Source organism: Hetaerina americana, unplaced genomic scaffold (genome assembly GCF_022747635.1).
Source record: "Hetaerina americana unplaced genomic scaffold, ioHetAmer1.1.p SCAF_44, whole genome shotgun sequence".
Lineage (NCBI taxonomy): Eukaryota > Metazoa > Arthropoda > Insecta > Odonata > Calopterygidae > Hetaerina > Hetaerina americana.
In genome coordinates this window covers 3022061-3047623 of record NW_027287030.1, presented here as the reverse complement: position 1 = coordinate 3047623, position 25563 = coordinate 3022061, and the positions used below count along the sequence as shown (strand labels likewise).

The 25563-nt window shown below is 36.1% G+C and overlaps 1 protein-coding gene across 1 annotated transcript in view; it reads right to left on the bottom strand.

Moving 5' to 3' along the window:
- The window catches only part of LOC139692896 (uncharacterized), a 47815-nt gene extending 30259 nt beyond the window's left edge, over positions 1-17556 (bottom strand). Inside the window, exons 1-3 of the mRNA XM_071591213.1 lie at positions 17344-17556; positions 11524-11782; positions 4151-4393 (exon numbers count right to left, since the gene is read on the bottom strand). Coding sequence (XP_071447314.1) covers positions 4151-4393; positions 11524-11782; positions 17344-17556 — 715 coding nt within the window. The remainder of the gene's footprint in view (positions 1-4150; positions 4394-11523; positions 11783-17343) is intronic.
- Between the last annotated feature and the right edge of the window lie 8007 nt (positions 17557-25563).

Genomic DNA, 25563 nt, shown 5'->3' with positions numbered 1-25563 from the left:
ACGGTTGAAGACTTAGACTAAAACAAGAGAGCTTGAAGATAGATGACATGCCATGGAGTTCCAGAATCAGTATTGAATAAGAAATAATGAAAAACTCCACTCCAGCTGTCTTCTGGTTGATTTATGAACTATAATTAAAGTCATGAATACATTTTGGAGAACTCATGAACTGTTATCAAAGGCAGTATGTCACACTATTAAAGGGTATCTTAGCTAAGATTATGAATAAAGTTGTGGAAATTTTCAATACCTTAGGGAATATAAACCAGTTAGTTCTTCATGCATTTAAACGGACACTAATCGGGAGATGAAATTTTGAATCCGTTCGGCGCATTTTATTTTGAATGAGCTTTATCTCCAATTGATCCTCATTCCACCCTCGTCTTGGATGCATTTTCAAAATGAATTTCAAATCAAAGCCAGCCACCCCTGCTTAAAAGCGTTCAGTTCATTGCCCCCAGGGCCTCAGGGCCTATCTCAAACGCAAAGCGGAAAGCCCTCGGCCATTGACATTGACACAGGCACGATATAAAATAAATGGATTAAGAACATTTACTATCCATTTAATATAACGCAAGGTTTCTGTATAATATTATTGATTTAGGATTTATTTCTAATACTTCTTCAATTTTACCGACATGACATTCAAGTTGAAGTATTGCAATACTTAGGCATTAAAATTCAATTAATAAATGAATGACTTATGTTTTCCAAATGAAATGAAGTAAATATATTTTGCATTTTAGGAGTAAATATATATATAGATCTTATTTTAACACGCGTTAAATACTTAAATTTATTTAATAAATAATTGTTTTGTTGCTTTTAAAATCTTGAGTGTGTACCCTTTTGATATGCACATGTAAACATTTTTGTACAAGTTTTAGGCATTTTGCACGCATTAAATATATTTGCGAGTGTATTACGTAGCGTATAATTTTTGCATATAAGGTTTTGGGCATAGAGATTTCATGAAATTCTTTATTATTTAGAAGTATTTAATACACAAATTAATATATTGTGATTTTTTGTGAATGTTGTGCGATCGTGTACATCTTCAACAGTATTAACACTCTTAAATGGTCTCTTACGGCAAAATAGTATCAACAATACTCAAATGAAAGCAAACACTTTTGAAAAAAAAGACTTTTCACCAGCATTACAATAATGACCGTTTATTTTGTGCGGCACTTAGCCATTAGTCCATTGTATGTCGGATAGGATGATAAATTAATGTCTCTTTAATATCATCCCTTGAGATTAAGCCATTCTTAAGACCTTCTGCATCAGAATCTCTCCTATCCTATTTATTTTCGTCATACTCTGATGTTCTCAGTTGTCATTTGTATACTGTGTGATATCTTACCTCAAAAATATAAATCCAAAGTTAACTTTTCGGAATGGATGTCCGTGGTTATCGCAGCCGGCTGAATTTTGTCTAAATGAATCCCTGTTTTCTGATTCCCCAAAGTTGATCATTAGATTCTAACCTAAAGTCCGACCAGGAAATTTTCAAAGGGTGTTTGCTAATACGATAGATATGACAGAACATTGCGTTCAAAGGCTCCACCCTTCCAAATACAATCATATTACTAAGTAAAACACTTTTAATCACTTTTACATGTTCTCGCAGTCCAAACCTACAGAGATATTGTTGTATATTGCTTCATAACATATATTCATAAAACTTTTTAACGGTACTATTTTACTGCATGGTTTAAATAGCGAATTAAAGTACAATCTTTCACCAAGGAGTTTCGCACGGATAGGGGGCGTGGCTGTTATCGATTATGTACTGCAATGAGATGTAACATAAATTGCTTCTTATGAAAAATTAGGTTCATTTAAGTAAATGAAATTTTATATAGTTTTGATGATTGGTAAAAATTGAGAAATTAAACTAGATTTGCAGGGTGAAACAAATAAACTAAGACTAACCTAAGGTCTGCTTACTGATTCATTGGATAATTTTTTTCTTTTTATGTAAAAAGATGGGAAACACCGGGAAGATAGCAATGGAGAGAAAAGGTTTATGGAAGTATTATTGTGTGAGAGTTTGACGACTGTGATGGAAAGGTAAACGTCAGCAAAGCGGGCAAGAAAGGTGATTAGGCATCTCAGACGTCATGAAGAGGGGTATAAGAACTATAAGCAGCTCGAGAAGGTGAGAGTGTAGGTCATTGGGTGTTTATTTTTACGAGCAGCGGTCTAAAATATTTTTTTCTTTAAATTTAATTATTTCTTGATCTTATCCGGAGATGGTGGCTGTTTATTGACTTTTTGAAATATTTTTTCTTTTCGTTTTTGGTCGACTGAAGTTTTCGCGCACCTGTCATTTTTTATGACGGGCTGGTACGCAAGAAAGAGGCTTCTCCCTCACCCTCACTCGACGTCGAGATTTGATTTGGGAAGACGGTTCATTTCCCCCGTTTCTCCTCCTTCAACACCCCGCGATCCCTTTGGAGATATCACCGATCTTTCGAAGTGCGTGGAACCCTAGTTATTACGGGACAGTTAAAGAAACGACAGGAAGAGATTTTGCTGCCAGAAACGATCGACCACTTCAAATGAACTGAATGACTTATATATATATATATATATATAATATTTATATTTATATATATATATATGTGTATATATATGTATGTATACATATATATATATATTTATATATGTATATATATATATATGTATATATATATATATATATATATATATATGTATATATATGTGTGTATATATATATGTATATATATATATATATCATTTAAATATCCAATTCTTCTCGTTCGGATGATTGACTGAATACGTCTCGATATGCGGCTACGTATAATTCTTGACCTCGTGGGAAGTTTTAACTATGTGAGGTATTAACGTACAATCTCATAACCAAGGCTTTTTCCCGAAGTCAACGGAGTTAATGGTTTTCAATCTGATCACAACAAATGCGAGCATTAAACTCTAAATTACGACTATCTTAACCAAAAATTTATATTTACGACAGAAGAATTACAGAAATTTCATTTACCGTCGCTATTAACGTGGATCGCGGTGCAGCTTGCGTACGCTTAAGTGTAAACTATGTTGTTTTCCTTGGTTATCACATATTTTAGGTCATTTTTTTTAAAGTACACATATACTTTAATTCTATAAGGATAGCAAGTTATCATGCTTCTTTTTTTAGTTCAGTTCAATATTCGCTGTCCAATGCGACTGAAGGATGAAATCACTGGTTCGAAATGCTAACATATTGACTGTAAACACAACTTCTGTTGAAAATGGGTGTTATCTTTTACCTGAATATCCTCATGTTCATTACTGTAAACCGAAGATAACAGCATGATCATTTCATTGATGATGGGTTTAAATATATACTCATACAAACAAAAACCTTTTGATTACAGATCTTTCCGTCCAGGGTCATCTTTTAATGGAAATTATTGTCGCATGATTCCATAAAATTCACGTTGAGTTAGCAATTTAACTGTACGATCATCCGTGAAACTATCTTTTTGAAGGGAGGTAATGAGTCTCAGGCACAGTTACTGTTAATGTTACGCTTCTATCTCAAAATATATCATTATTCTTTCTGTTAGAACTGCTGAAAGATTTCCTGAATTAAATTGTGGTTCACGTAGATTAACAGACGGACGTGATTCGTTTTGGATTACTTGCCTACTATTTCAACCAATCGTGGCAAGGCCCGGAAAAAAATATCTGACTTGCAATTAGACTGATCACACAACAGGCAAAATTCCGCGAAAGAAAAACTTTCACTAAATACCGGCACTTCCGCGTTGTAACCTTAGCAACCACCAATGTGTTTTCAAGTCCTCCAGGGTAAACCAGAGTAATAGAAAATGTAACGGTGAGCAGGGACTAATAAAACCTTAAGCTGATCGCGTGAAAAATCTTCCATCAATCGAGATTGTTTATGTGTGCTTCAAGGGAATTAAGCAAAAGATAGTGGTGTGTGTCTTAGTATTAGGTAATGAATAATGAGTGGTTTGGTATTAATCTGTGTTAGTCCGCCTTGTGACCGTTGCCCTGGATTCCGAAAGACTCAATCCGAATCGCCTTAATCTTACGGGCGGTCACTTAAGCCGGACGCCGGGTTTACGTCTGCGTGACCTCGACGCCATTGTCTCACCTGCGCTGGCCGCCCAGAGGATCGGCTGTCTCCCGTCCTTGTCCACCACGTCGACCTTGACTTTGTGCGCCAGGAGCCTCCGGAGTACGGCGAGGCCCACCCTAGGATCAGCGGAGGCGGACGCCGAGTTGGCCCCGCACATTTGAGATGCGTAGTGGACGGGGTATCCGCCGTGGATATCGGGGGTTGAGGGGTTGGCTCCGGCGGCGATGACCATCTCGAGGGCCTCCACCTCACCGCAGACTGCCGGAGAGGTGACGGATAGGAAGACATTAGTCGAGGTGGGTAAACAAAAGGGTCCGGATCGATTCCATCGCCATGTTCATCTACTAGGAATTTCGGTGCCAGTCTAAACGAAGTGAATTAAAAATATGACATATAATTAAGAACTAGGGACTCACCATGTTGGTTTTCATAGAAGAAGTCCATTAGAACTGAGGAAGATATTTGAGAGAGAACTGTTTTGGGTCATGGTGTCTCACAGCAGTGAAACGTAGATAGTTAAAAAGAAATATAAATAATACTTGGGAGGTTTTGAAAGATTATTTTTTGAGAAAAATGTTTATAATGCAAATTGAACTGACACTGAGGAATGAAGAAGTGCTGATGGGAATAGGAGAAGGAAAAAAAACTTCTGAGAGCAATCAAAAGGATAAACTCTTGGTTGGGGCATGTATTACGCCGAAGTTGCTTGCTAGGAAGAGCTGTAGGGGGAAAATTTGAAGAAAAGACAGAATGGGGAAGAAGGAGGATTGTACTACTCAATGGGTTAAGACATGGCTGAAGTTACAGGCAAAAGAAAGAAGATGATTAGGACGCAGTGCAATGGAGAATATCCAGGTGAAACCTGTCGCAAGAGACACCCACTGGAGATAGAAAGATTAATTATGATGTTGTTCGGTTGAGCCGATAAAAAATGTGAAAAATTTGCAATGATAAAGAGAAAACAATGAAGGGATACTAAATAGACAAGAGAGTTGGGGGAGTTGTTGGAGGTATCTTAAAACGATGTAGAAAAGTGGTGGAAGAAATCTTATAAGACTAAATTATGCTGGAAATCATGATATAAGGAAGAGTTTTGGTTAAACAGGAAAATAATCGCCATTTCGTGAGGAAGGAAAGGGAGCTTAAAAATTGTATAACTAAAGGAAAAAATAAGGAGAAGAAAATTGAGTAAATCTTAAATCGAAAATTTAAATAAGTCTGCAGTAATATAGTTTAGTTTTACAGAACCAACGTATTTATTTATATTTCTCAAAAATCGAAATTTTCGATATTAAATCCTAAAAAAAATAGATTAAAACACAACTATCGCAAAATCGAGCAAAAGTTTAATTTCCTCATTTCATATTCATTTGAATGAAATCTATCTAGTAGATAAAAGTAATGAAACAGTTTCAGAATTGAAATAAAATGGGTTGCTTTTGAAAACAAAAGGGCAAATAAGGGCAAAACTGATTAAACTCATATTGAGGCATTATCAATTCCTCATAAACATACGTCGTATTTACAGGTAAAGTGACAGAAAAGAAACTTAGAGGAGAACCAAGATCAGCAATTCTTCGAGGGCACTGAGAATCAGAATAACTTGAAACCGCACGCTAATATAAATGAAGAATCAGCGACTAGAGAGACTCCCTATTGCAACAAGTCATTGCTTTTAGCAGTTGGCGATGATGATTTTGGATCATTAAATGAGACTGTTAGAGAACCAATTAGTGATTAGGTTCCACCCGTTTTTAACCATGTTATTCAATACAAGATGGATAATTCATTTGGTAAATAATTTTATACTTCATAGTTAGCTTTAACCTGAGATAGACGGACGAAATAGAATTTGTCTGGATAGTACAGTGTTTCCACCCATTAATAAGCTTGTTTGAAGTAGAACGTCCCTAGATAAACCATTTTTCATGCAAGACATAATTAATTAAAATAAATCAACAAATATAACATATTATTTTATGCTGTAAAGTACTCTCTGTGATAAATAGGACTAAATGAAATTTTTCAAAATCGGATTTTTGATACCTTCAGAGGAGCATTAACGTTAAAGAAATATTGATGCTTTTGAGGCGTAAAGATTTAAATAAACCCTCTCAAATAAGTAACTGAAGTTTTAGTCAGTCTTTTATGATATATGATAATTTATAATTTGGCTAATAATTGTTTTTTAAGTTTTACAGTCCGGAAGATAAAACCTTTTTTAGAAAATTCTTCATAATACTAGAGTTTAGTGTTTAGTTTACCCATGGTTGTGACATTGTCAATAATCACATGTCACATGATGGGATTGTCCATTGTCATTTTAGTTTATTTTTATCTTTGCTATAGTTTCTTTTCTCGATGTTATTCAATCACCTCTTCCGGGCTCTCTCTGTTAAACGGTGCGGAAGTGCTGGGTGGCAAAATGGCCGATCACCTAAAAAGATGGGTCGCTTATATTGCATGAAAGAAGAAAATGCCTCGTCCCTCGAGATTTACGTGACTTGGTTGTGACAGTTTGTTCTGCGAAATACGCGTGACTGTTCTCATTGTTAGCTGAGGGGGATTACACCAAATAAAGGAAAACTGACTTTGATTTCATCCGGATGAAAATATCACAGGGGATAATTTCATTAAATTCAGAACTTTAAAAACTCATAATGATATAAAATTCATAGAAATTTAAAATATATAAATAAAATAATAATTTAATAATATTTTAATGAAATAAATTTTTAATTTTTCATAGAAATTTAAAAACTCGTAATAATATAAATTTCATAGAAACACAATGCACGTACTTATTTCTTCTAGGATGGGTACTAATTAAATGAAAAGAAAAGGCACCAGATACGCTTAAACGATTTTTCAGGATTATCTCGACTTATTATTCTTATTTTCCTGTTGACTTGCAAAAGTTTAGTTTTTTCTTGATCTAATAAGAAGTTAACTTAAATCTTCAACAGTACTGCATTTTTTTCCTACTGAGAAATGAAAATCTTTGACCTAAATAGATTTCGGAACCTCCTCTAATCATTCGTCCTCACTTCTTTTTTCATTCTTCAAATTTAATTTAAAAGATTTCCTTAGGCTATCCGTCATTTAAGTTGGAGTTATTGAATATCATATTCACTTTTGCGTTTAATTAATACATATCCCTAAATACGGCGCTGTCATTTTCATGCTATTAATTGTAGGTATATTATGTTTCAAATTTATCAGTTTATATTAAATATATATATATCATATCTGCTTGATTATGGAAACTTTTCACTTCCATTCAATAGGCGGCGATCCCTTTCGCACGACTCTTTTTGTATTTGATTTCATCGTTTTAAGGACGGATAATAATTTAGGAGAATATGAAAAATATATATTTAATGGTAATAATGTACGCATTGTGTGAGCCAAGAAATTTCAGACCGAGTGAGTGCCCTACTTTGGAGTTAATGGGCGTGGCAGATGAATTGGACGCACGAATAGGGACTTTAAACAACAGGTGCTGTGTCACAGTTTTGCTTTCTATCGATCGTATATGAAGAGTCGCGCGACTATCGCGGTAAGAAGACAAAATTTTATGTCACCACTCACTCAAACTTTCGAGTTGCACTTTCCTCCCTAGAGCGATCCGAGTACAATTGATACTTCTGCTTAAATATTGTTGAAAGCGAGGTACATTACCCTTGCGAAATATTACGGGTGATTTTTTCTCAGTTATTGTTTTATTTTAAGATTTATCGAGTTCATGCGGTGATATACCTTAGTTATGGTAGTTATGGCTCTTGCTATACCACTAAAAGGACAAGCGTGTCATTTGCTATACACCAGGCTTTCAGAAAAACTAGTGAATCCAAAGGGTAATGAAATCTCTCTAATTGTAACCTGAATGTGAAAGTCCCACCGACTGTATGACAAAATTACTTTGAGGAGACCTTTGTACTCATGTTAAATGAAAGAAAATAATATCGCTCACCTCGTGGAAAATTGATTTTCGAAAGATATAGATTTTACGTATTTAAGTTAGTTCCAAAGAGTTTTTTGCTTTCTAAGATATTTTTATCTACACAGGAAGGAAATAAGAAAGTCCCTCGATAAGAAATGATATCAGGAAGGCTTGAGAGTTTGGTTTTGGGTCGGGTTCAGAGACCTTCTGAATATTAATATTTCATGCTTTTTCGAATTTTTCTTCGTCGAGTCTCGCTGCCTTAAATGGCATCGTATGTTCATATCCTTCGCTCTCCTGAACTTCTTTCTTTTGACATATTTTACTGATGCAGGTTTTTCAAAACCTTACCTTGTTTATAAAAATAAACTTATCTCTGTAATTAAAACATTTGATGAAAATGAATAACTTAAATAAAAACAAAGAAACGTAATAGAACGCTGAAGTAAGCGTACATTATGACGCCATTTTTACTACAACTCAAATATTTAGAAAATTGTAAGTTTTCTAATTGTACTTAAATCTACATAATATACTGAAAGCTGCCGAAAGGGCGTGTGGCGGGGGGTTTTAGGGAAATGTAGTCATTCATGCACAAATGTTGGCTTATAAAAGTATTTGAATGCATATTAGTTCATATGCGTGCACAAACCCGAGCACATACGCACAAGTATGTCCTTAAGCACCATGCAATAATCGGTGGGTTCGACTAAATTATTAAATATCAGTCTGTAATTTTATTTAATCGGGTGTTTGGGTTCGATTTTCTTACGGTATCGTGCGAGAGAAGAATGAGCAATCGAAATTTTGGTGACGGTGTCTTATCTCTTATTTCAAAGGGTTGGCCGAATCTAACGTAATAATTTAGTGCCATATTAATTCCTGCCTTGTAGCAAGAAAACTCAGGGTTTCTTCTAAATTTCTGTCTTGTGCATGTAAAACCCTCTTGTGTTGAGGGGCTCCCAACCTAATTCCTCTAACATACCCGACACGCTTACACTCTTCTCGTGACAATTTTTAATAACTCTATAGTAATTTTTTAATTCATTTTTTGAGTATTTTCCCCGAATATTTTCTACTTCTTTGATTTGAGTTCTCTCCAGTCAAAATAGTTGCCACACATTCTAAATGCCAATTAACTGAAACACTGTAACACCTCCCTCTTACTTTTTCATTGCATTTTCCTGCAACTCATCTCATAAAATCTGGCTTCTTTGAGCCTGAACCGCATGTTCTTCTGATATTTGTTCCACGTAAAAGGATTAATGCCATTGTAACATCCACAAGTATTTGACCTGTTCTGAAATGCTTCTATCTTTTATCTTTAACTATTTATTTCGTAATTTGACATCTAGTTTATTTTCTTCCGAAATTTCAGAACTGCAGATTTTATAGTAATTAATGACAACCTCCAATCCTTACTTCACTCCGATATCTCGTGTAAACGTCTAGAGAGTGGTTCGCAATTTGTCGGCATCCCTCCTTTTCTGTAAATTACTTTGTCATCTGCAAATAATCTAAGATTGCTGATAACATTGAAACTTAGTTTGTTAGTATCTATAGAGAATATTCGTGGCTATCCTATGACACCAAAGTTACCGGAATTTCTATCTCAAATGAACTCGATCCATTGTTGACTACCTGTTTACGGTTAGATAAGAATCTCCAGTCAAAAATTTCTTTACAACCAAAAAAAAGGAGCGTCAACTTGTGTATTCCCTTCCCCCGATCTTAGGGTACCAGAAATAAATAGAACAAATTGTGTTTCCCGTGATCTGATTTTCCTAAATTTGTACATTTCAAGGCAGACTATGTTCTTACTGTCGAGAAAGGCTATTGTATTGGTAAAAATGATATATTCTAAGATGTAGCATGCTATATAAAGCAGAAACACCATATTTTTTATAAAGAAAACAACACACAAGATTTAAAAAAATAATAAACTTTCGCTATTGAAACAATAGCTCACGTTTGAGCCGATATCGGCTTTTGCATCTCGGGCAAAAAGTGCGGTGGGCCGATATATCAGCTCAAACGGGTCCAGGGCACTGAAAGGGTTTAATCAATTTTAACAGTTGAAATAGTCCTCCATCTATCTGTAAAATGTGCAGTTAAATTATAATAATAGTAATTTCGATGAATGGGTAAACGGACACGCAATTTAACATACCTTCATTTCTATTTAATGCATGCGCCCGTGTTCTTCGACCGTCCACTGGGTCTTCTGCCGCCCGAATCTCCTATCTCCTCCGTCTTATGAAAAAAGCGACGGAGGGGGTGCTTATTGCATTCAACGTGCAGGGTAAACCGTGAGAACATTTTGTCTGTAAGGGTTGCAGTGGAATAAATAAGGAAACAGGTGAAATAATGCGTTAGCGCGGATAGATGACGTTGAAAGAATAAATCATTCGCATCGCTAATTTGTTTAAAAAAATGTCCTCGTGCCGCCTTCTCTCAGAGAGGAGGAATGAAAGTTACTCCTCCGCTGTCGTGTCAATGAAAGTAAAACTCAGAGGGAGAAATTAGGAAGCCATCAAACCCGGAAAAAGTGATAGAGAGACAGAAATGCCCTTACCTTGAGACTTGAAGTAGTACAACCCTTGAGAGCGAAAAGTATGCCCAATTATTACTCATTTCAAGCCGTTCTTGACGGACCCGAGGAGACTTTTGTTCATGTAACGTGCTGGACAGAGGGAAATTGGCAATCTTGGGACAAATCAAATCATTCGCCTGAGTGAGTTAAAGCGTGGAAGGCAATAAAGAGTGATTCATTCATAGTGAGTGCCGCTAAGTCCTCAAAAGAAGCTGTAATGGATAAATACTATATAAAAACAATCCAAAAATTTAATCGTTTATGTGAAACTAGAAATTTTCATGCCATTAAAGTCACGTGTTGGCAACAGAACAACATTATACATCTTAATCATGAATATTTTCTTTTGTTTTGAACTCATGTTGATTACAATAATAGGCAAATAATTTTTACTAAATTATGATTCATATTTCAACAAAAATTTAAAATTTGTGGACTTTGTGTAAAATTTTCAATTTTTATTTTTGATCGAGTTAGCACAACTACCCATTAACATAGCGATAGGAAAGCAAAAGAGAAAGTACTAGGTATGTTGGAAGAAAGAGGAGAGAGGATTGTCGGGAGAAATCAAAATAAGGCAGGAAAGATGGACGCAGAGAGCATTTTTATTGGTAATGTGATGTTGAAGACATCATGTTAATGGGAAGGAGAACAAAAAGTGGAAGAAGGGATCATTTCGTCTCAATTTCGCCCAAATAAAGATCTATCTGACGTTGGGTAAAATTGTGGGAGAACTTTAGACCAATGAGGAAGGGGTATTAATAGAATGGAAATGTTGGATGGAATGATCGGAAGAAGGGTTTAATAAGGCCGTGTCACGCAGGAGCCCCAGTCATCATCATTGGCACTGACCGGTGGCCCAGTGGACAGCCGAGTGTCCCTCCCTGTCCATCCGCGTGACGTCGGCGCCCTTGTCCATGAGCAGTCGCAGGAGGGATCGGTTGCCCGAGATGACCGCGAGGTGGACGGGCGTGTATCCTTCCTCGTCGCACGCGTCCAGCAGCGATGGACACGCCGAGAGCAGAGCCGACGCGCACGCCGGACTCGTGTTCTCCGCACAGTAGTGCAGCGCCGTCTTGAGCGTGCGGTCGCGGTCGGAAGCACATCCGGGCTGCTCTCCAGACGAAGAGATGGAAGGAAAATTTTGCGATGGTAGTTGGGATTGATGTCACTGGAGATTTTTACCCTTTTTGACAATTTTTCATTTCCATTATATTTATATGGGGTGGTAAGCTACTACTAAACGATATTTTTTCAAAAAGTAACAAGAATTTAGCATGAGGATAAAAAAGAAACTTTACACGTCCACAGTACATTCTATAAAGTAAACTTTACTGTGGAAGTGTAAAGTTTCTTTTTTACCGTCATCATGAAAGAATTTCACAAAGTTAAACCAGAAACTGTTATGTTTAGGAATTTAGCAATTTCACATAGGGCATAGTGCACCATGAGTCCTTGCCACAAGGTCCAACGACCAAAAGTGTACTACTTACATTTTCAACGCTGTTTTTGGGGAACAATACGAAAAAAGCGTCCGTATTTGTGGGGAAACAACTCATGACCTCTGCACCACCACGATAATGCACTTGCTCAAACTTCTTGTTGACGTGAATTTTAGGCCTAAGGCCTAAAACAGCACTGTAATCATGCCCCAGCCTCCATATTCACCAGACATGGCCCCGTGTGACTTTTGCTCTTTCCAAAAGTAAAGACAACATAAAATGGCGATCGTTTGAAAATGATAAATGAGATCAAAAACGCGTTGCTGAGAGAGCTAAAACCTATACCAAAGATCGAGTTTAAGAAGTGTTCCAAAGATTGGAAAAAGCGCTTTCATAAGTGGTATATAATATCTAACGAGAGACTACTCGACTAGGGGGTAATATTAATATACTTAGACGAGTAAATAAAATTCTTTCAAGAAACCCCAATTCCCGTTATTTGTTGAGAAACTCCAATTCCCGTTATTTGTTGAACCCGCGTTGTATACACTGTGGAGGTCACCCTCTATAAATTTGACAAATGCTTTTGAACAGTGATCCCGATTTTCTCGTGAAATTAATATGATTCTTTTGCAGTTATATTTCTTTATCAAGCTTCCCCTTTGCCCTGATGGCCTCAAAAGAAGCCATTAAAAGATTATGTGAAATTTTTGAAGTCTCTTTGGCTGTCTCCTTTGTGAAATATTTTTTATACGAACAAATATGTAGTTATTGTCGTTCTCTTGTGGGTGCAATGTTTATTTGATCCCTGAGTTGTTACATTTAGGTATTTATTTCCCCATTAATAACCCCGATTAACGTGTTATTTTTATCATTTCTTTCATTTAATATTTTATTAAATTACAAATAACAAATTGTGACGTTCATAAGAATTATTTTGGCAAAAGGAATTCCATCCTATTAAACTGATAAAACTTTTTTGGCACCCATCTTTCGTCTATTCTCTCGCATACTCTCTGTATTCACAATCCTGGTTAAATTTGGTATTGAAGTTCATCTTTGTTTCCATTGGAGGATAAACATGCTGTTCTCAAACGAACCACTCCACGTCAGAACAGATGATGACCATAGTATTTTTCTTCTATTCATGAGCACTATTTATCGTTAAAGAAACTCTTTTAGCAAAATGGCAAAGAGGTTTAGATAGCATGATTACTTTAGAATACATAAAGAAGGGAATAATATGATAATGTATAATTAGTAGAATGACATGCGGAGAGATGAACCTAAATATTTTTTTTGATTCTGGCAACAGTGAACTCTCAGCTATTCCATCTCTTCTGTGCCTTTATAGTGCGTCTTTCTTGCCATTGGCGATAAACATTGGTCATTCATTTCATTAATGTTGATTTCAGCATAGTTTTAGTGGCCAAACAGCAATTTGTGGTTCGGACCGTGAATATACAAATCTCTGTTATCTGGCTTTTTTTTCCTTCGGGGACATTCTAAGGACATTTCATTCTATGATTAGCAATTAATGGTAATGATAATAATATATATTAGTAGAATATCTTTTGGTTGAATGTTTGCATTACCGAGTTTCACTTTGCCAAATCTCAATATTTTTAGCTTGAATTATCTCATATTAGATTTTAACGTTCTCGTCAAATTTGTTCAGTCATTTGGAATCAATCGTTTGGTATTTATAGTGGAAACTAGATTTTTAACCATCTTTTTGCTATCATAAGATTGTGGTTCTTGTAGTATTAGATGGCCTGAGTTTGGACATAGCATGTGAAGTTATTACGGGATGTATGTTTGAATGCAGCGACACATTTTCATAAAATAAAATATTTCGACGTCTTAAACAGTGAAAATAGAAATTTAAATCAATTGTCATGCCTGTTTTACTATTTATGAAGAAAAAATGACCAGCCTATTTATATACATATATTTTCTTGGCCCTTTCTCGTATTAATATTGCCCTTCTGGTTACAACTATTACGATTCTTTTGCCTCGGCTGTCTTCCTTATACTTGGAACGCATGAGTTTCTCGAGGTCGACATAAAATATTTACGACCAGCCAAGTAATCTTCAGGTCGATTTTTATCTTTTACTGCACATTTTCCAATTCCATCATCCGTAATTTTTCTTCTGACTCATTGGTTTTTCCTCGTCAGAATTTTTAACAGTGTGTAAGCGCTCTATTGAGCGTTCTACCAATGCAAGTAAACAGCTGCAACCTCCCCATTAGGGCTCTTGTAATTCACCGTCCATGCACGCTCTTCGCGAGTTCGAGCGCCCTATATACGTGGCATTGCCTCAACGGCAGGGGATTGCTGCTGCACATTTCCATACATTCGAAGAAATTTTCCGAGATTCGCATCGAACATTTGGAACTTCAGCTGGCATACATCGTTTATGACTCAATACGCGGCGTGGACTGTTGTGCGTACATCGTACTTTACATTTAGCTCAAGTTTAAAATATAGGAAACCAGAGCTCTACGGCCTCGTGAAATTAACAAACTAAAAGGAAAACTCCCATAGCAATGAAAAGTTGGCACCACTTGTTTCGAAATGAAAACTAAATTTGTTGTGATGTTTAGTGGGAAAAGTACTTGCAACTTTGTGCTGCAAGTACCTATTGTTCTTAAGTTCACTGAGGAGGGCCACCTGGTGGCCGAAATACGCGTATCCGACGCACACCCTCGTTTTTTCCTTTTTGTTGTTACCTCTTGACGTTGCTCAATTAGAGTAATATTTTGCCAGTAGTGAAGCTCTTTTTTAAATGTGCGAGTGTTTTCCTGGGTGTTCGTGAGTGTTTCAGTTCTGTGGTTGTCCCTTGCGCGGAATTTATTCTCGTAAAGAGTCTAGGATAGTGTTTGTGTGTTCCAAAACCAAAGTATCCTTAACGGAGTCCCTTCAACCTTGTGAAGGATCCCAATTGGGTCTTTTGTGTTTGTGTCTGTAGTCTGTCACTAACGAGGAAGTAAAGTTCCCGCAAACTACTGCAGAAGAGTATTCTGGTTGAGAGGTTGTATTTGGTCACTGCCTTGGAATTTTCTCTCCCACAAGTCATCACAACAAACTTAGTTTTCATTTCGGAACGAGTGGTGCCACTTTTTTTACGGCTACAGAAGTTTTCCTTTTTTTATTTTAGTTTAATTTTTTAATTTAGCATAGGGATAAGAAAAGTGGTCACCAAGCATACGTTTCCATTCAACAAAGCGTTTTCGAGACTCCAACTGTGTTCGGCATTCAAACTTTTTAGTGATTTTCCATGTCTTCAAACTCGAATTCTCATAGCTCCAAACCGTCTCTAAGCCCTTCTGTGCCCTTCCCTCATACTCTCTCTACACCCATAAATGGCTGTAAAAGCCCCGACTTCTCTATCCAATCCTAATTACGGAAGAGACTTAAATGACCGTTAGGCATTTTATAACGATAAATTTAATTCATATCTTTCGTTTTTCACTATTCAAGAAAATTACGTCTTTTATTGCGGAATAATATTTCCGCTATACATTAATCTATGAATGGATTATTTTCTTGTTCAGGCTGATTTGAAAAGAGAATTAATATATAACCTTCCCTGAGTAATTGAAGCGTGATGAAAACAATATCTGGATTGAAAAACATTATTAGAAATTATACCTCATCAGCGGACTTATGCTTAAAAGAACTACAAATCCCGTTCTTCAATACAATAAAAAGTTTCACAGGCATATAATCAGACAAGCATGATTTTTCCGTTGGAGATTCACTCCATTTAGTAATTATTCGTCTTTTATTTGCTTCCTTAGGGCCCCTACAGAGGCCAGTGCCCAGGCTTAGTACTGTGGGAAATTGTGTTCAAAATTCGTTTTGAATGCATCCTTTATACCTTGATTTTTATGAAAAGTGCAAATCAAAAAAGTTCTAGCTCAGATTTAACAATAAAACAGTGTCTTCGATTTGATTTTAAAAATTTAGATATTTTCTAAAAAAATCCTCGTGGTAATTAGATCTATCACAAATTTATGTTTTTTATAGATTCTTCTTCGATGTCACTTTTAGCTTGTCTTTCGTCTTTTAAGAGATGAACGCTAAGTAGTCAGACACGGACTTATATCGCTGACAGGAACGGTCTCCCTCTATCTGGGGCTATGACTAGTCAGTCATTATCCTACCTGGCTGCCTCGCACACTTAATATAACCCTGATTACTGAAATACCGCCTTCCTTCTTGGTGCACTTCTGCCATTTCTCCTTGCTGCTTCGCCTCTCTGGATTCCTATATATTTGTTGTCTTGCGATACTTCGGAATTTTATGAAATTAACTTATTTTTATACGTTTCTTAAGAAAAGTTTTCATTATATTTTCATTGCGCTATACTAGTACTCTTTGCTTTTCAATGAACTTCACTTGCCTTGCTATAAAAATATCGCAATTGCATTTTAAATACATAAATAATTTATGGGGTCATCTTATTTGCTTATTAATGGTAATAATTTGATAAAATTCAATATCTAACATGAATGATGCTTAGATGCCAGAGTCTGAAACATACAAAATATGCAAGGATGCCTTTCATTCCCGGGAGAATGAAATTTGCTGATACCACACTTTAGCAGAGGCCAATTTTTAAACTCCAGAAATATACGACTGTTTATAAATAAGTACCCCAAAAAGCGGAGAAAACATCACGTTTGAAGAGTACTCGCCAACATTTTGATTGTTTATTTTGCTCAAATAGTAAGAGACCATGCATAGAAGTCTGACATTGACTCTGGCTACTGTCCGTTTCTATCAACAGAGAGAATGGAAGAAAATAAAATATTTCCAGAAAAATATTTAATGGAATTACCACGTATTTTATAATAAGAATCATTATCCTGCCTGCGCTGTGGTTTTAATATTTCTGACCTAAACAATCTTTCCAAAGACTTTTAGAATCTAAGCAGTATTTTGAATTAGTAATTGAAATTTAATTTTCCATTTTGTTAGACACGCTTAACTTAACTCTTCGAATGAACTTTGTTAAAAATTCGCTTAAATACCTTGTTTTGAATATTTTTCTGTTAATATTTTATTTAAATTAATCTCGTTTCGATTAAATATAGCAAATTTCATAAGCAAATCAGTTTTTATGAGATTCAAACAAATATGTATAGCCATTAAAATCTTAAAGGTCTCACCAAAGTTCAGACCTTCAAAATTAGCGAACATTGATACCCTGTTCTCTCACCTTGGTGGTCAATATCCTACGGACATCGCTGTCTCGGCCCTGTTGGCAGGCATACATGAGGGGCGTGGCCCCCTCCGGGAGGCCCCTTGCCGCCACGGGAGGTACCAGGGGCTCTCCTCCCGAAACCGCCCCGCCCTTTCCCCTTCGATGCCGGGGCCCCGCGACCCCTCCCCCCACCGCCGCGGTCGTCGAGGCCTCCGTGGCGGCCGCCATCACGAGGCCCCTAGTGCCGCCGGCCTTGGCCACCTACTTTGCCAATTCTACTTCCCTCGTGGGGGAAGCCTGGTGACAAAGGGAAGACCGGCATGGTTGTCCTCTGGGAGGATGTCCTCCTCCACTGCCTGTTAAGGTGCGACAAAGAAAGAACAATGATCATAGTAAATCATTCATAGAACTCATGCAGAAGAAAAAGAGACTATTTATATAAAAATGGGTCCATTACACGACTACTAGCCAGTAAATAAATTATATACCTACCTATATTTTCAGTCTAAACAAAAAATGAGATAAAGGATTATAACTTCCTGTCACTTTTCAGCATTCAAGGTTTTCACAAACAAGGTTGTTAGGCCCCAACTTTAAATGAAACTGATACAAATGCTAAACAGGGAATCAGACACAAAATAAACCTAACCTTTCCTCGCCGACTAGAAAATTTTAAAGACAACTGATATGGAACGCTCTGCTGTGGAAAGTCGTTTTTTATACAAAATAAATATGTTATATAACCTTCTATATTATGTATACAGTGATTTGTAAATATGTGACACATTATCAAACGTCCTCTATATTACTCTCTGCGTTTAAAAGTATGCGTATATATATATATATATATATATATATATATATATATATATATGTATATATTATAATATATAAAGTATATATAATATTCAAAAAGTGTTATAATATACAGGTGTATATATGTATGAAAAAATTATATATATATATATATACAATTAAACAATATATATACTTGGGAGTGTGTACATACATGTGAATATAATATGCGTATGAAACTTTTTCGTTTAATGAGCTTTATTTCACTAATAATTATTAATGATTTCCTTGAATTGCCTAACTCATTGCGAAGCCCAACAGAATTAAGTTCTCTCACAGTATTAAGTGGTGGCAAAGGATTCGACTCAATAATGTCCATTAGTCTAGGTCGAAGCTAGCCTTGCGCCTAGTCCTGTTCGAAATTTCCTCCAGACTTGATTCGTTAGCACACATTTATTCTTGTAACACAGCACACATCACGCCACACTTCATAGTCTCCAGTGTCCCGAGCAGTCAGGCGCTACATATTGAATAGCGCCTGCAAACATTTGTACGGCAGCACTTTATACAGTTAAGTACAATGTATTGCTTACACTCAAGGATACTCTCTTTTGTTTCCTGCTTCAGTGCCGAAGTAGGTCACCAGTTGGTAATCTTCGTGAGGGAGTATGTTTGCTGAACATGCAAGTTTATTTACGATCTCAATTGGAATACTGTTAAAATATATACTTTATAGTTCCCAAGTGAATGATTTGTGAAACTACTGCGTGGCAATGCTTTCTTTCTTGATTTCACTGATATTATCAATTTAGAATGCCAAAAAAAAATGAAATTTAGGATTCTTCTTAAAAAAATAAAACACAGGAAATGAGAAAGGATTGCTTAAAACCACATATTGTTTACTTTGTTATCCAGACATTGTTTTCAAATAAGCTTTGATCCTTCCAGTATCTTTGAAAATTGCAGAAATTGGCAATTTAAAACATTGCCAAATAAGATTTTCTCATAGAGTACACCTTTATAAGAGATTAACCATTTTTGATTTTGTTCATTTTCGATATACTATGACTATACATAAATACAAGGTTAAGCATTTTTTTTGGAGTTATTCCTCGTGCGATGTATGCTAGGGTGGACGACTCCCATGAGCTCATACCTAATATCTCGATATACATAGCATCGCAGTGTTTTTCGTGTCCATATGAAATTGATCATTGCCTTAGTCTTACTACCACTTGGACGTGTTTTTACTTGTCGTTAATATATGCTGCGCTAGAATTCTGACCGTGTTTGTTGCGTGCCGGTAAAGGGTGCATGTTTTTGTGTGGAGACCTCTACAAGGAGGAGAAGAAAGACTGAGGGAAACGGGCTAAAAGAACCCCGAACAGGACGCGCTCTCAGCGTACCGTGGAACACATTTCCCCAGAAAGTCTCGAAATTTTGCTCCTTGAAAGGAAAACGGAATCCCTCATCTTTCGTATACTTTTTCAAATCGAGCATATTCAGTTTTACCCCTTGAATAAGATTTTAAATGTTCCACCTTTATCCATTTCAATCGCACCTCATGCACCGTAAATTTCCATGGCTGAACAAGTTTCTCCATCATCACACCGCCACCCCTTGCGTAACGTTGCCATTTCTTTGATTGTTCGTGGACTTGTGGATAACAACTCCATCGCGCGACGGTTTTCTTTTTTTTTATTGTTCCCTCCGTGCGGAATGTCCTTCGTGACTAATCTTGCAACCAAGTTTCCTCCCCACTCCACCCACTGAATCACGCGCCCCCTTTCCTCCCTCTCTAGTGGGGGAATTTCCTTCCCTATCCCACCACCCACCCTACTTTTATTTTCTTCTCCATCCTCTTTTCCCTCCTCATACGTCTCATTTGGCATTAAATGCGCGCTCAACAGGTGAACATCCCTCCCCACCCCAATGAAAGTGTGAGTGATCATTCTCAATAGCAGTCGACAGTATTCTGATATTTTTTTGGTTTTTTATGAAATTAATTATTGTTCAATAGAAGCGTTTTAATGAAGATAATTCATGGTTTTCGGATGCGTCTCTTTGGAATGAAATATCCTTAAATTTTGTGACGGTCTTAATATGACTTACTTCATTCATAAATTTCGGTTAATTCGTTTTGCTGTCACGAAAAAATATAATAAAACATGTGCATGGGACTTGATCACATAACAATTCTTTTGTGTAGTTTAAAAATACCAAATGAGAGAAATCAAGGGAAATTACTTAATTCGTGAATTAATGGGATATGAAGAGAGTTCACATGGAGTGAGAGAAAAATCAATGTAAAGGAGTGCAACTATGGTTATATTCAACCAATTGTACGGTAGAGACTGCATTTTCGCCCTCATCCAACAAGCTATCGCAAATGTGTGTAGTGGGTGTTATGATACAACCATTGAATTAATTTGTGTTTATCACCATTGCTGCATGTTAATGTTCAGAAACATTAAAACGTCCGAAATGATGTCTGATATTATTGTAGCCAATAATATTTAATACCAAAGAGATTTCAAATATCGCTGTTTGGGAGAGAGTTTTTTTTATAGGAACTGGTTTTGGTTTGGTAAAAGACAAGCAATGGGCTAAATTAAGCAAACTAAAGAGTAAAATATATGATATTTAATTTATAAATTCATATGAATTGGGAGAGGTAAATATGAATTTTATTTTCACATGAAATTTTTGGGAGTAGCTCGTTAAATAAACCATATTTGAATGAAATGTTTCCCCAAAATCGTCAAAAATAGGATTTGGATAGACTGACTTACACCGCTACATTTTTTTAATTAATTAAATTTCTTTACAAAACAAACTGATATCCCACAGTTCGTTAAACTCTTCTTAAATTCCTCATATATTCTATCACCCCTCTTTCCGCTCAATATGTCGATTGTTTTCCTTCCTCTCCCTCGCTTGCCTAAAGTTCGCTCTTCTCTCAGTATCCTCAAAATCCCATCACCAATTTAAACGATCTGAATTTCCTATATCATTGGGATTTTTCCTGCTATAATCTCTTCTCTCACATCAGGCCTAGTCCTTTTTCGTCCGTTTTCCTTTCTGCTAATTCACATTTTATATCTTTCTCCACATATGCGACCATTATTTTGAACCAAGCTTTCGCACCCTACAAAATCACGCTCAATATCAGTTTTCACTCAGATTAAATATTGAGTGTTGGAAACGTAGGCCAGGATGAAAATATTTGGTAACTTAATGAAAACGAAACTGATTAATTATAAAGTAGACGGATTTAAATAAATATTTTAATTGGAAAGTATATGCGAGATTGCATCATACTCAGGACTTGATTTATAATTTTAACAAGATAAAGAAAGGTAAGCTTCCAGTAAAATAGTTGTTTAGGAATAGAAAACGCCTTATTATTATCATTGATACTGGATTGGAAGTTACACGAAGCACGAAGGTTGCATGCAAACCTTAAACTAACATTTATTAACTATATTCCGTTAAAGTAGACGAAGAGAAACTAGTTCTAATCCCGAATAACAAATAAAAGTGAGACCACAGTGAGATATTAAGGTAAATTAGTTGCCAGGCATACTCATAAAAGGAAACCTTTTAGCCCTCGTATAATTTGTGACCATAATAGTATTGAGTAAATGATAGCATAACAATTTCAATTACAACAAAATAAAACGATACCATGCTTTGAAAATCATAAATTATTGGAGGGGCTGGTAATTGAACAAACCCTTGCACATGCACTCGCTGTAGTTTGAAAATTAAAGGTTTAGTTATATATTACTTCGCTTCTCTTTGTGAGACTAATTCGTTCCAAAAAACTATTTTATCGTTAACCAATCCAGTTCACCCTATTTTGCCACAGAATCCTCACACGTAAGCGTAGGAAACTCTACAAGAGCGCTCTACGTTCCCTTGCATGCTTTCCTATTTTTCCTACCTGATGGGATTCAATTTGTATTTGGTCGAAAGGCCTATGTTTATAATGCACAAGATGTTCGATTTTTTTAAATTATTTTTTTTCATTCAAGGGGGAAATACATGCTATTTGTCTGAAAAAATACGTGTATGTAATTGTAAGTTCAAAGAAATAGGGAAAAGGCGAACTCCCGATTTCAACGACTTCTTCTGTTTGTCCCTGTGCGTGACGCCGAAGTAGGAGATGCCAACATTCCGTCGGTCGATCGCCACTTGAGCTTCCTTCTATCACGCGATAGTTTTTATGGAGTCACGCGCACATGTGTGGGAGAATACATGACGCGGGAGAGAATGAGGTCGCCACCGCCACCTAATCACGTTCACACACACATACACACACAGAACCGCAAATTTTTCATTAGGCTTTGCTTTTTTTTGTAATCGCCACATGCCACTCATCTTACTGGTATTTTTGGTGAATCACGTTTGTTCTACTTTCCTTTCATTTCAGTTTCAGCATTCCGAAACCTTAAGCATTCAATTAATTTTTCTTTCACTCTCTCTCTTAAATTTAATTATTTCTCTCTCTAAAACTTCATTATTTCTCGTCTTATGGTTATAAAATCTTTGCAAAATTAGTCGTTTGTTATCATCGGAATCTTAAAAGTAGTATTAATTATCGGTTTTATCATTGATTCGATTTTTAGAATGATTCATCATTGAATTTCAACATGCTTCTATTTACCTTCCATTTTTTGTTACATTTATTGCGTGGTTAAATTTTTATTGTTCATTTATAATTTTTCCTATTAGCCCATTACTTTTGAGAGCGCCTTTTTTGTAAGCTAATGAAACAAATTGCGGTGAAGAAAGTATGGAATTATTTGTAAAATGACAATGCCTCACGACAATTTTCAATGCCCTTGCATTCATTCAAATTATTTCATTAGGTAAAGAAAAATGCGTTTAGAACGTATGTGGGGTATCCTTTTCCTTTACTAATAAATTGTAAGAAACTACATGAATTAACACGAAGGTTGGTTTGCTAGGTCAGGGACAAAGCTCAACTTGTACTAAGTCTAATGGCGTGTGAAGTTCACACATTAACAGGGTGGAAGGGAGGTCACTTCCTTTCCCTGGGCCGCTTGCGGTTTTCCAGGAAGACTTACGAGGTGAGTTCAAGTCCTAAGATCACCAATTTTTTTCCACGATTTGGAGTAGATTTGAATATGTGTTTTACTTAATATATCCGTAGCCTTTTTATCAATACAAAACATAGATGGCTGCACTTTACGATGCATATAATTTTAATATCTTTTGATAGGGTGAGAAACGTTTTTATATTTAAAATGGTGTCGTTTTCGTGTACAAGAGCAGCAAGATCATTCCTTTTCTCCATTCCCGTGGTCAAATTGAATGATATATTATGAGAATGGTTTCATTGGTGTGAAAAATGTGCATTCGTGGGTAATGTGTAAGTTCAAGTAAGCCTGAACGCACCGTGAACCAAACGAACCAAAGAGAATATGGTCACAGACCATCGATAGTTTTCCAGTGAGAAAAAGAAACCAATATGTTCTCGGTGGCCATAGAATTAAGACGTCAGCGATGTAAAAAAAAGTGTGCGTCTAAATGGAGGTTATGTTGGCAAGTATCATATAATTTTCTTTCTAGTATAACTCTCTATAATAACTTTCTAGTATATGTATTTTTTCAGAAATAAATTAGAGGATAAGATTTTTAAGATCTTTAACACACCTTTTAATACCCGAAAAATTAATCACACAGCGTGGGTAAATCCCAATTTGCTCAGAAACGTCGCCCGTCATCAACCCCGGGCCTCGGGCGAGTACTCTAACGCTCTTACCCCATGAAAAGATATAAGTTAGAAATTATTCGAGATCTAAAAATATTGGGTAATATTATTTGCCTAAATGCATAATAATATTGTAAATATTCAGCTTGGCTTCGGGATTTTGATTTCAGAAAAATTATGAAAACACCTTCCCAAAACTGAGAATAGGTTACAAATATTAAGATTCAACTTTCTCGAATGTGAAAAGATGTGAACATATAATATTTCAAGAATTTTCGTATTTGAAAGTTGATGGTCAAACACTGTGATGAAAAAATCATGCAGGACGATTAATTAAGGAAAAGATAGAGGCGTTTGGAAGTTTTTCAAAAGTTCAATGAAACTTTTTTTATTGTTTTTTCCAAATTTTCTCTTAGCTGAACACTACAGGCTTTTCAAATATGTTCTTTGCTACCTGAAAAACGATGAGTTGTTGATTCTCAAATATAAATAATTCAGCGATGAATTATTATTTCCTGATTATATGTCCCACTGTTAATGTCAGATTTGTTGTAAGATGGAGTTTACGGATGGAAATTTTTGGAGAAAACGAGAGATAAAAAATGACCCCGGTAATGTAGAAATTGCACACATGCTTTCCTCTCTCCAGATAGTTGAAATTCCAAGCCAAATTCACACTCATGCTTATGTTGGTAAATTGTTTGCACTGGAGCATAAAATCAAGCAAATGAAGATTAGAGTAATCTAGAAAGTTTAAAGTGGTGGGCATTTTTATGGCTCAAAAGATAAATAATATACTAAAATGTATTAAGCTTTCCAAGCTGGAAAATTAGTTGAGATTTTTAAAGTGAAAATTTTGCCAAATAATGTGATCGAACGCCATTTAAGACTGGGAAACAATTCTGGCAAAATCGAAATCTACCGTATGAAATTTATCAATGGGAAAGTCCATTTCCTTTGAAAACGGTAAGTTACAGATTTTATTAACGATCAAATAAATATTGAGAGCGTTGATAGAACGTTTCATAGACTCTCTTCTAGCCCGAAAATCACGACAGTACTCTCCTTTACAGCCTTTGAATTTCTCAAACGCCACTAACCGACTTTAATCAAACAGCACGTGGCTATATCTTTCCATGTAAAACAGTACATGACCAGAGATTCAGTATTTTCAAGTAATTATTTGAAACCAGGTAAAATACATATTTTATTGAGTTAAACGAATAGAATTCGTAAATTATCTTAAATTATTTAGCCTGTTTCAAGTAATATTAAATGGAATAAATACGTATTAAGGAAAGACCGTTTAATCGCCGCATGTCTTGAAAGGTGAAGAAATGTAGTCTTGGGTAAGGGTTCCTCTGTCGTAATGGCGGATGCCGGAACTGGGGAGTGTTGACCAATCAACAGAGCTAGGGATAGAGGCGGAGGCCGTAAGAGGTTTTGGCGAGTCCACACAGGAAGGAAATCACCGAAAAGGTACTGTTTTCATTTCCAACTCAATCTATCGATTTCTGTTTATTTGCAGACTGCCCATCAAGTCCAAAGTCCTCGACAGTAGCCTGCGTTAACTCTTCCCCAAGGACGTCTTTCACATGCACTAACAGTTCAGCAGGTTGGGTCTAATCGCGTTCTAAACAGATAAGTTTGTCTGGCGTCCGAATAAAACCTTGAAAATGTTTTTTTAATGTTGGTGGTAT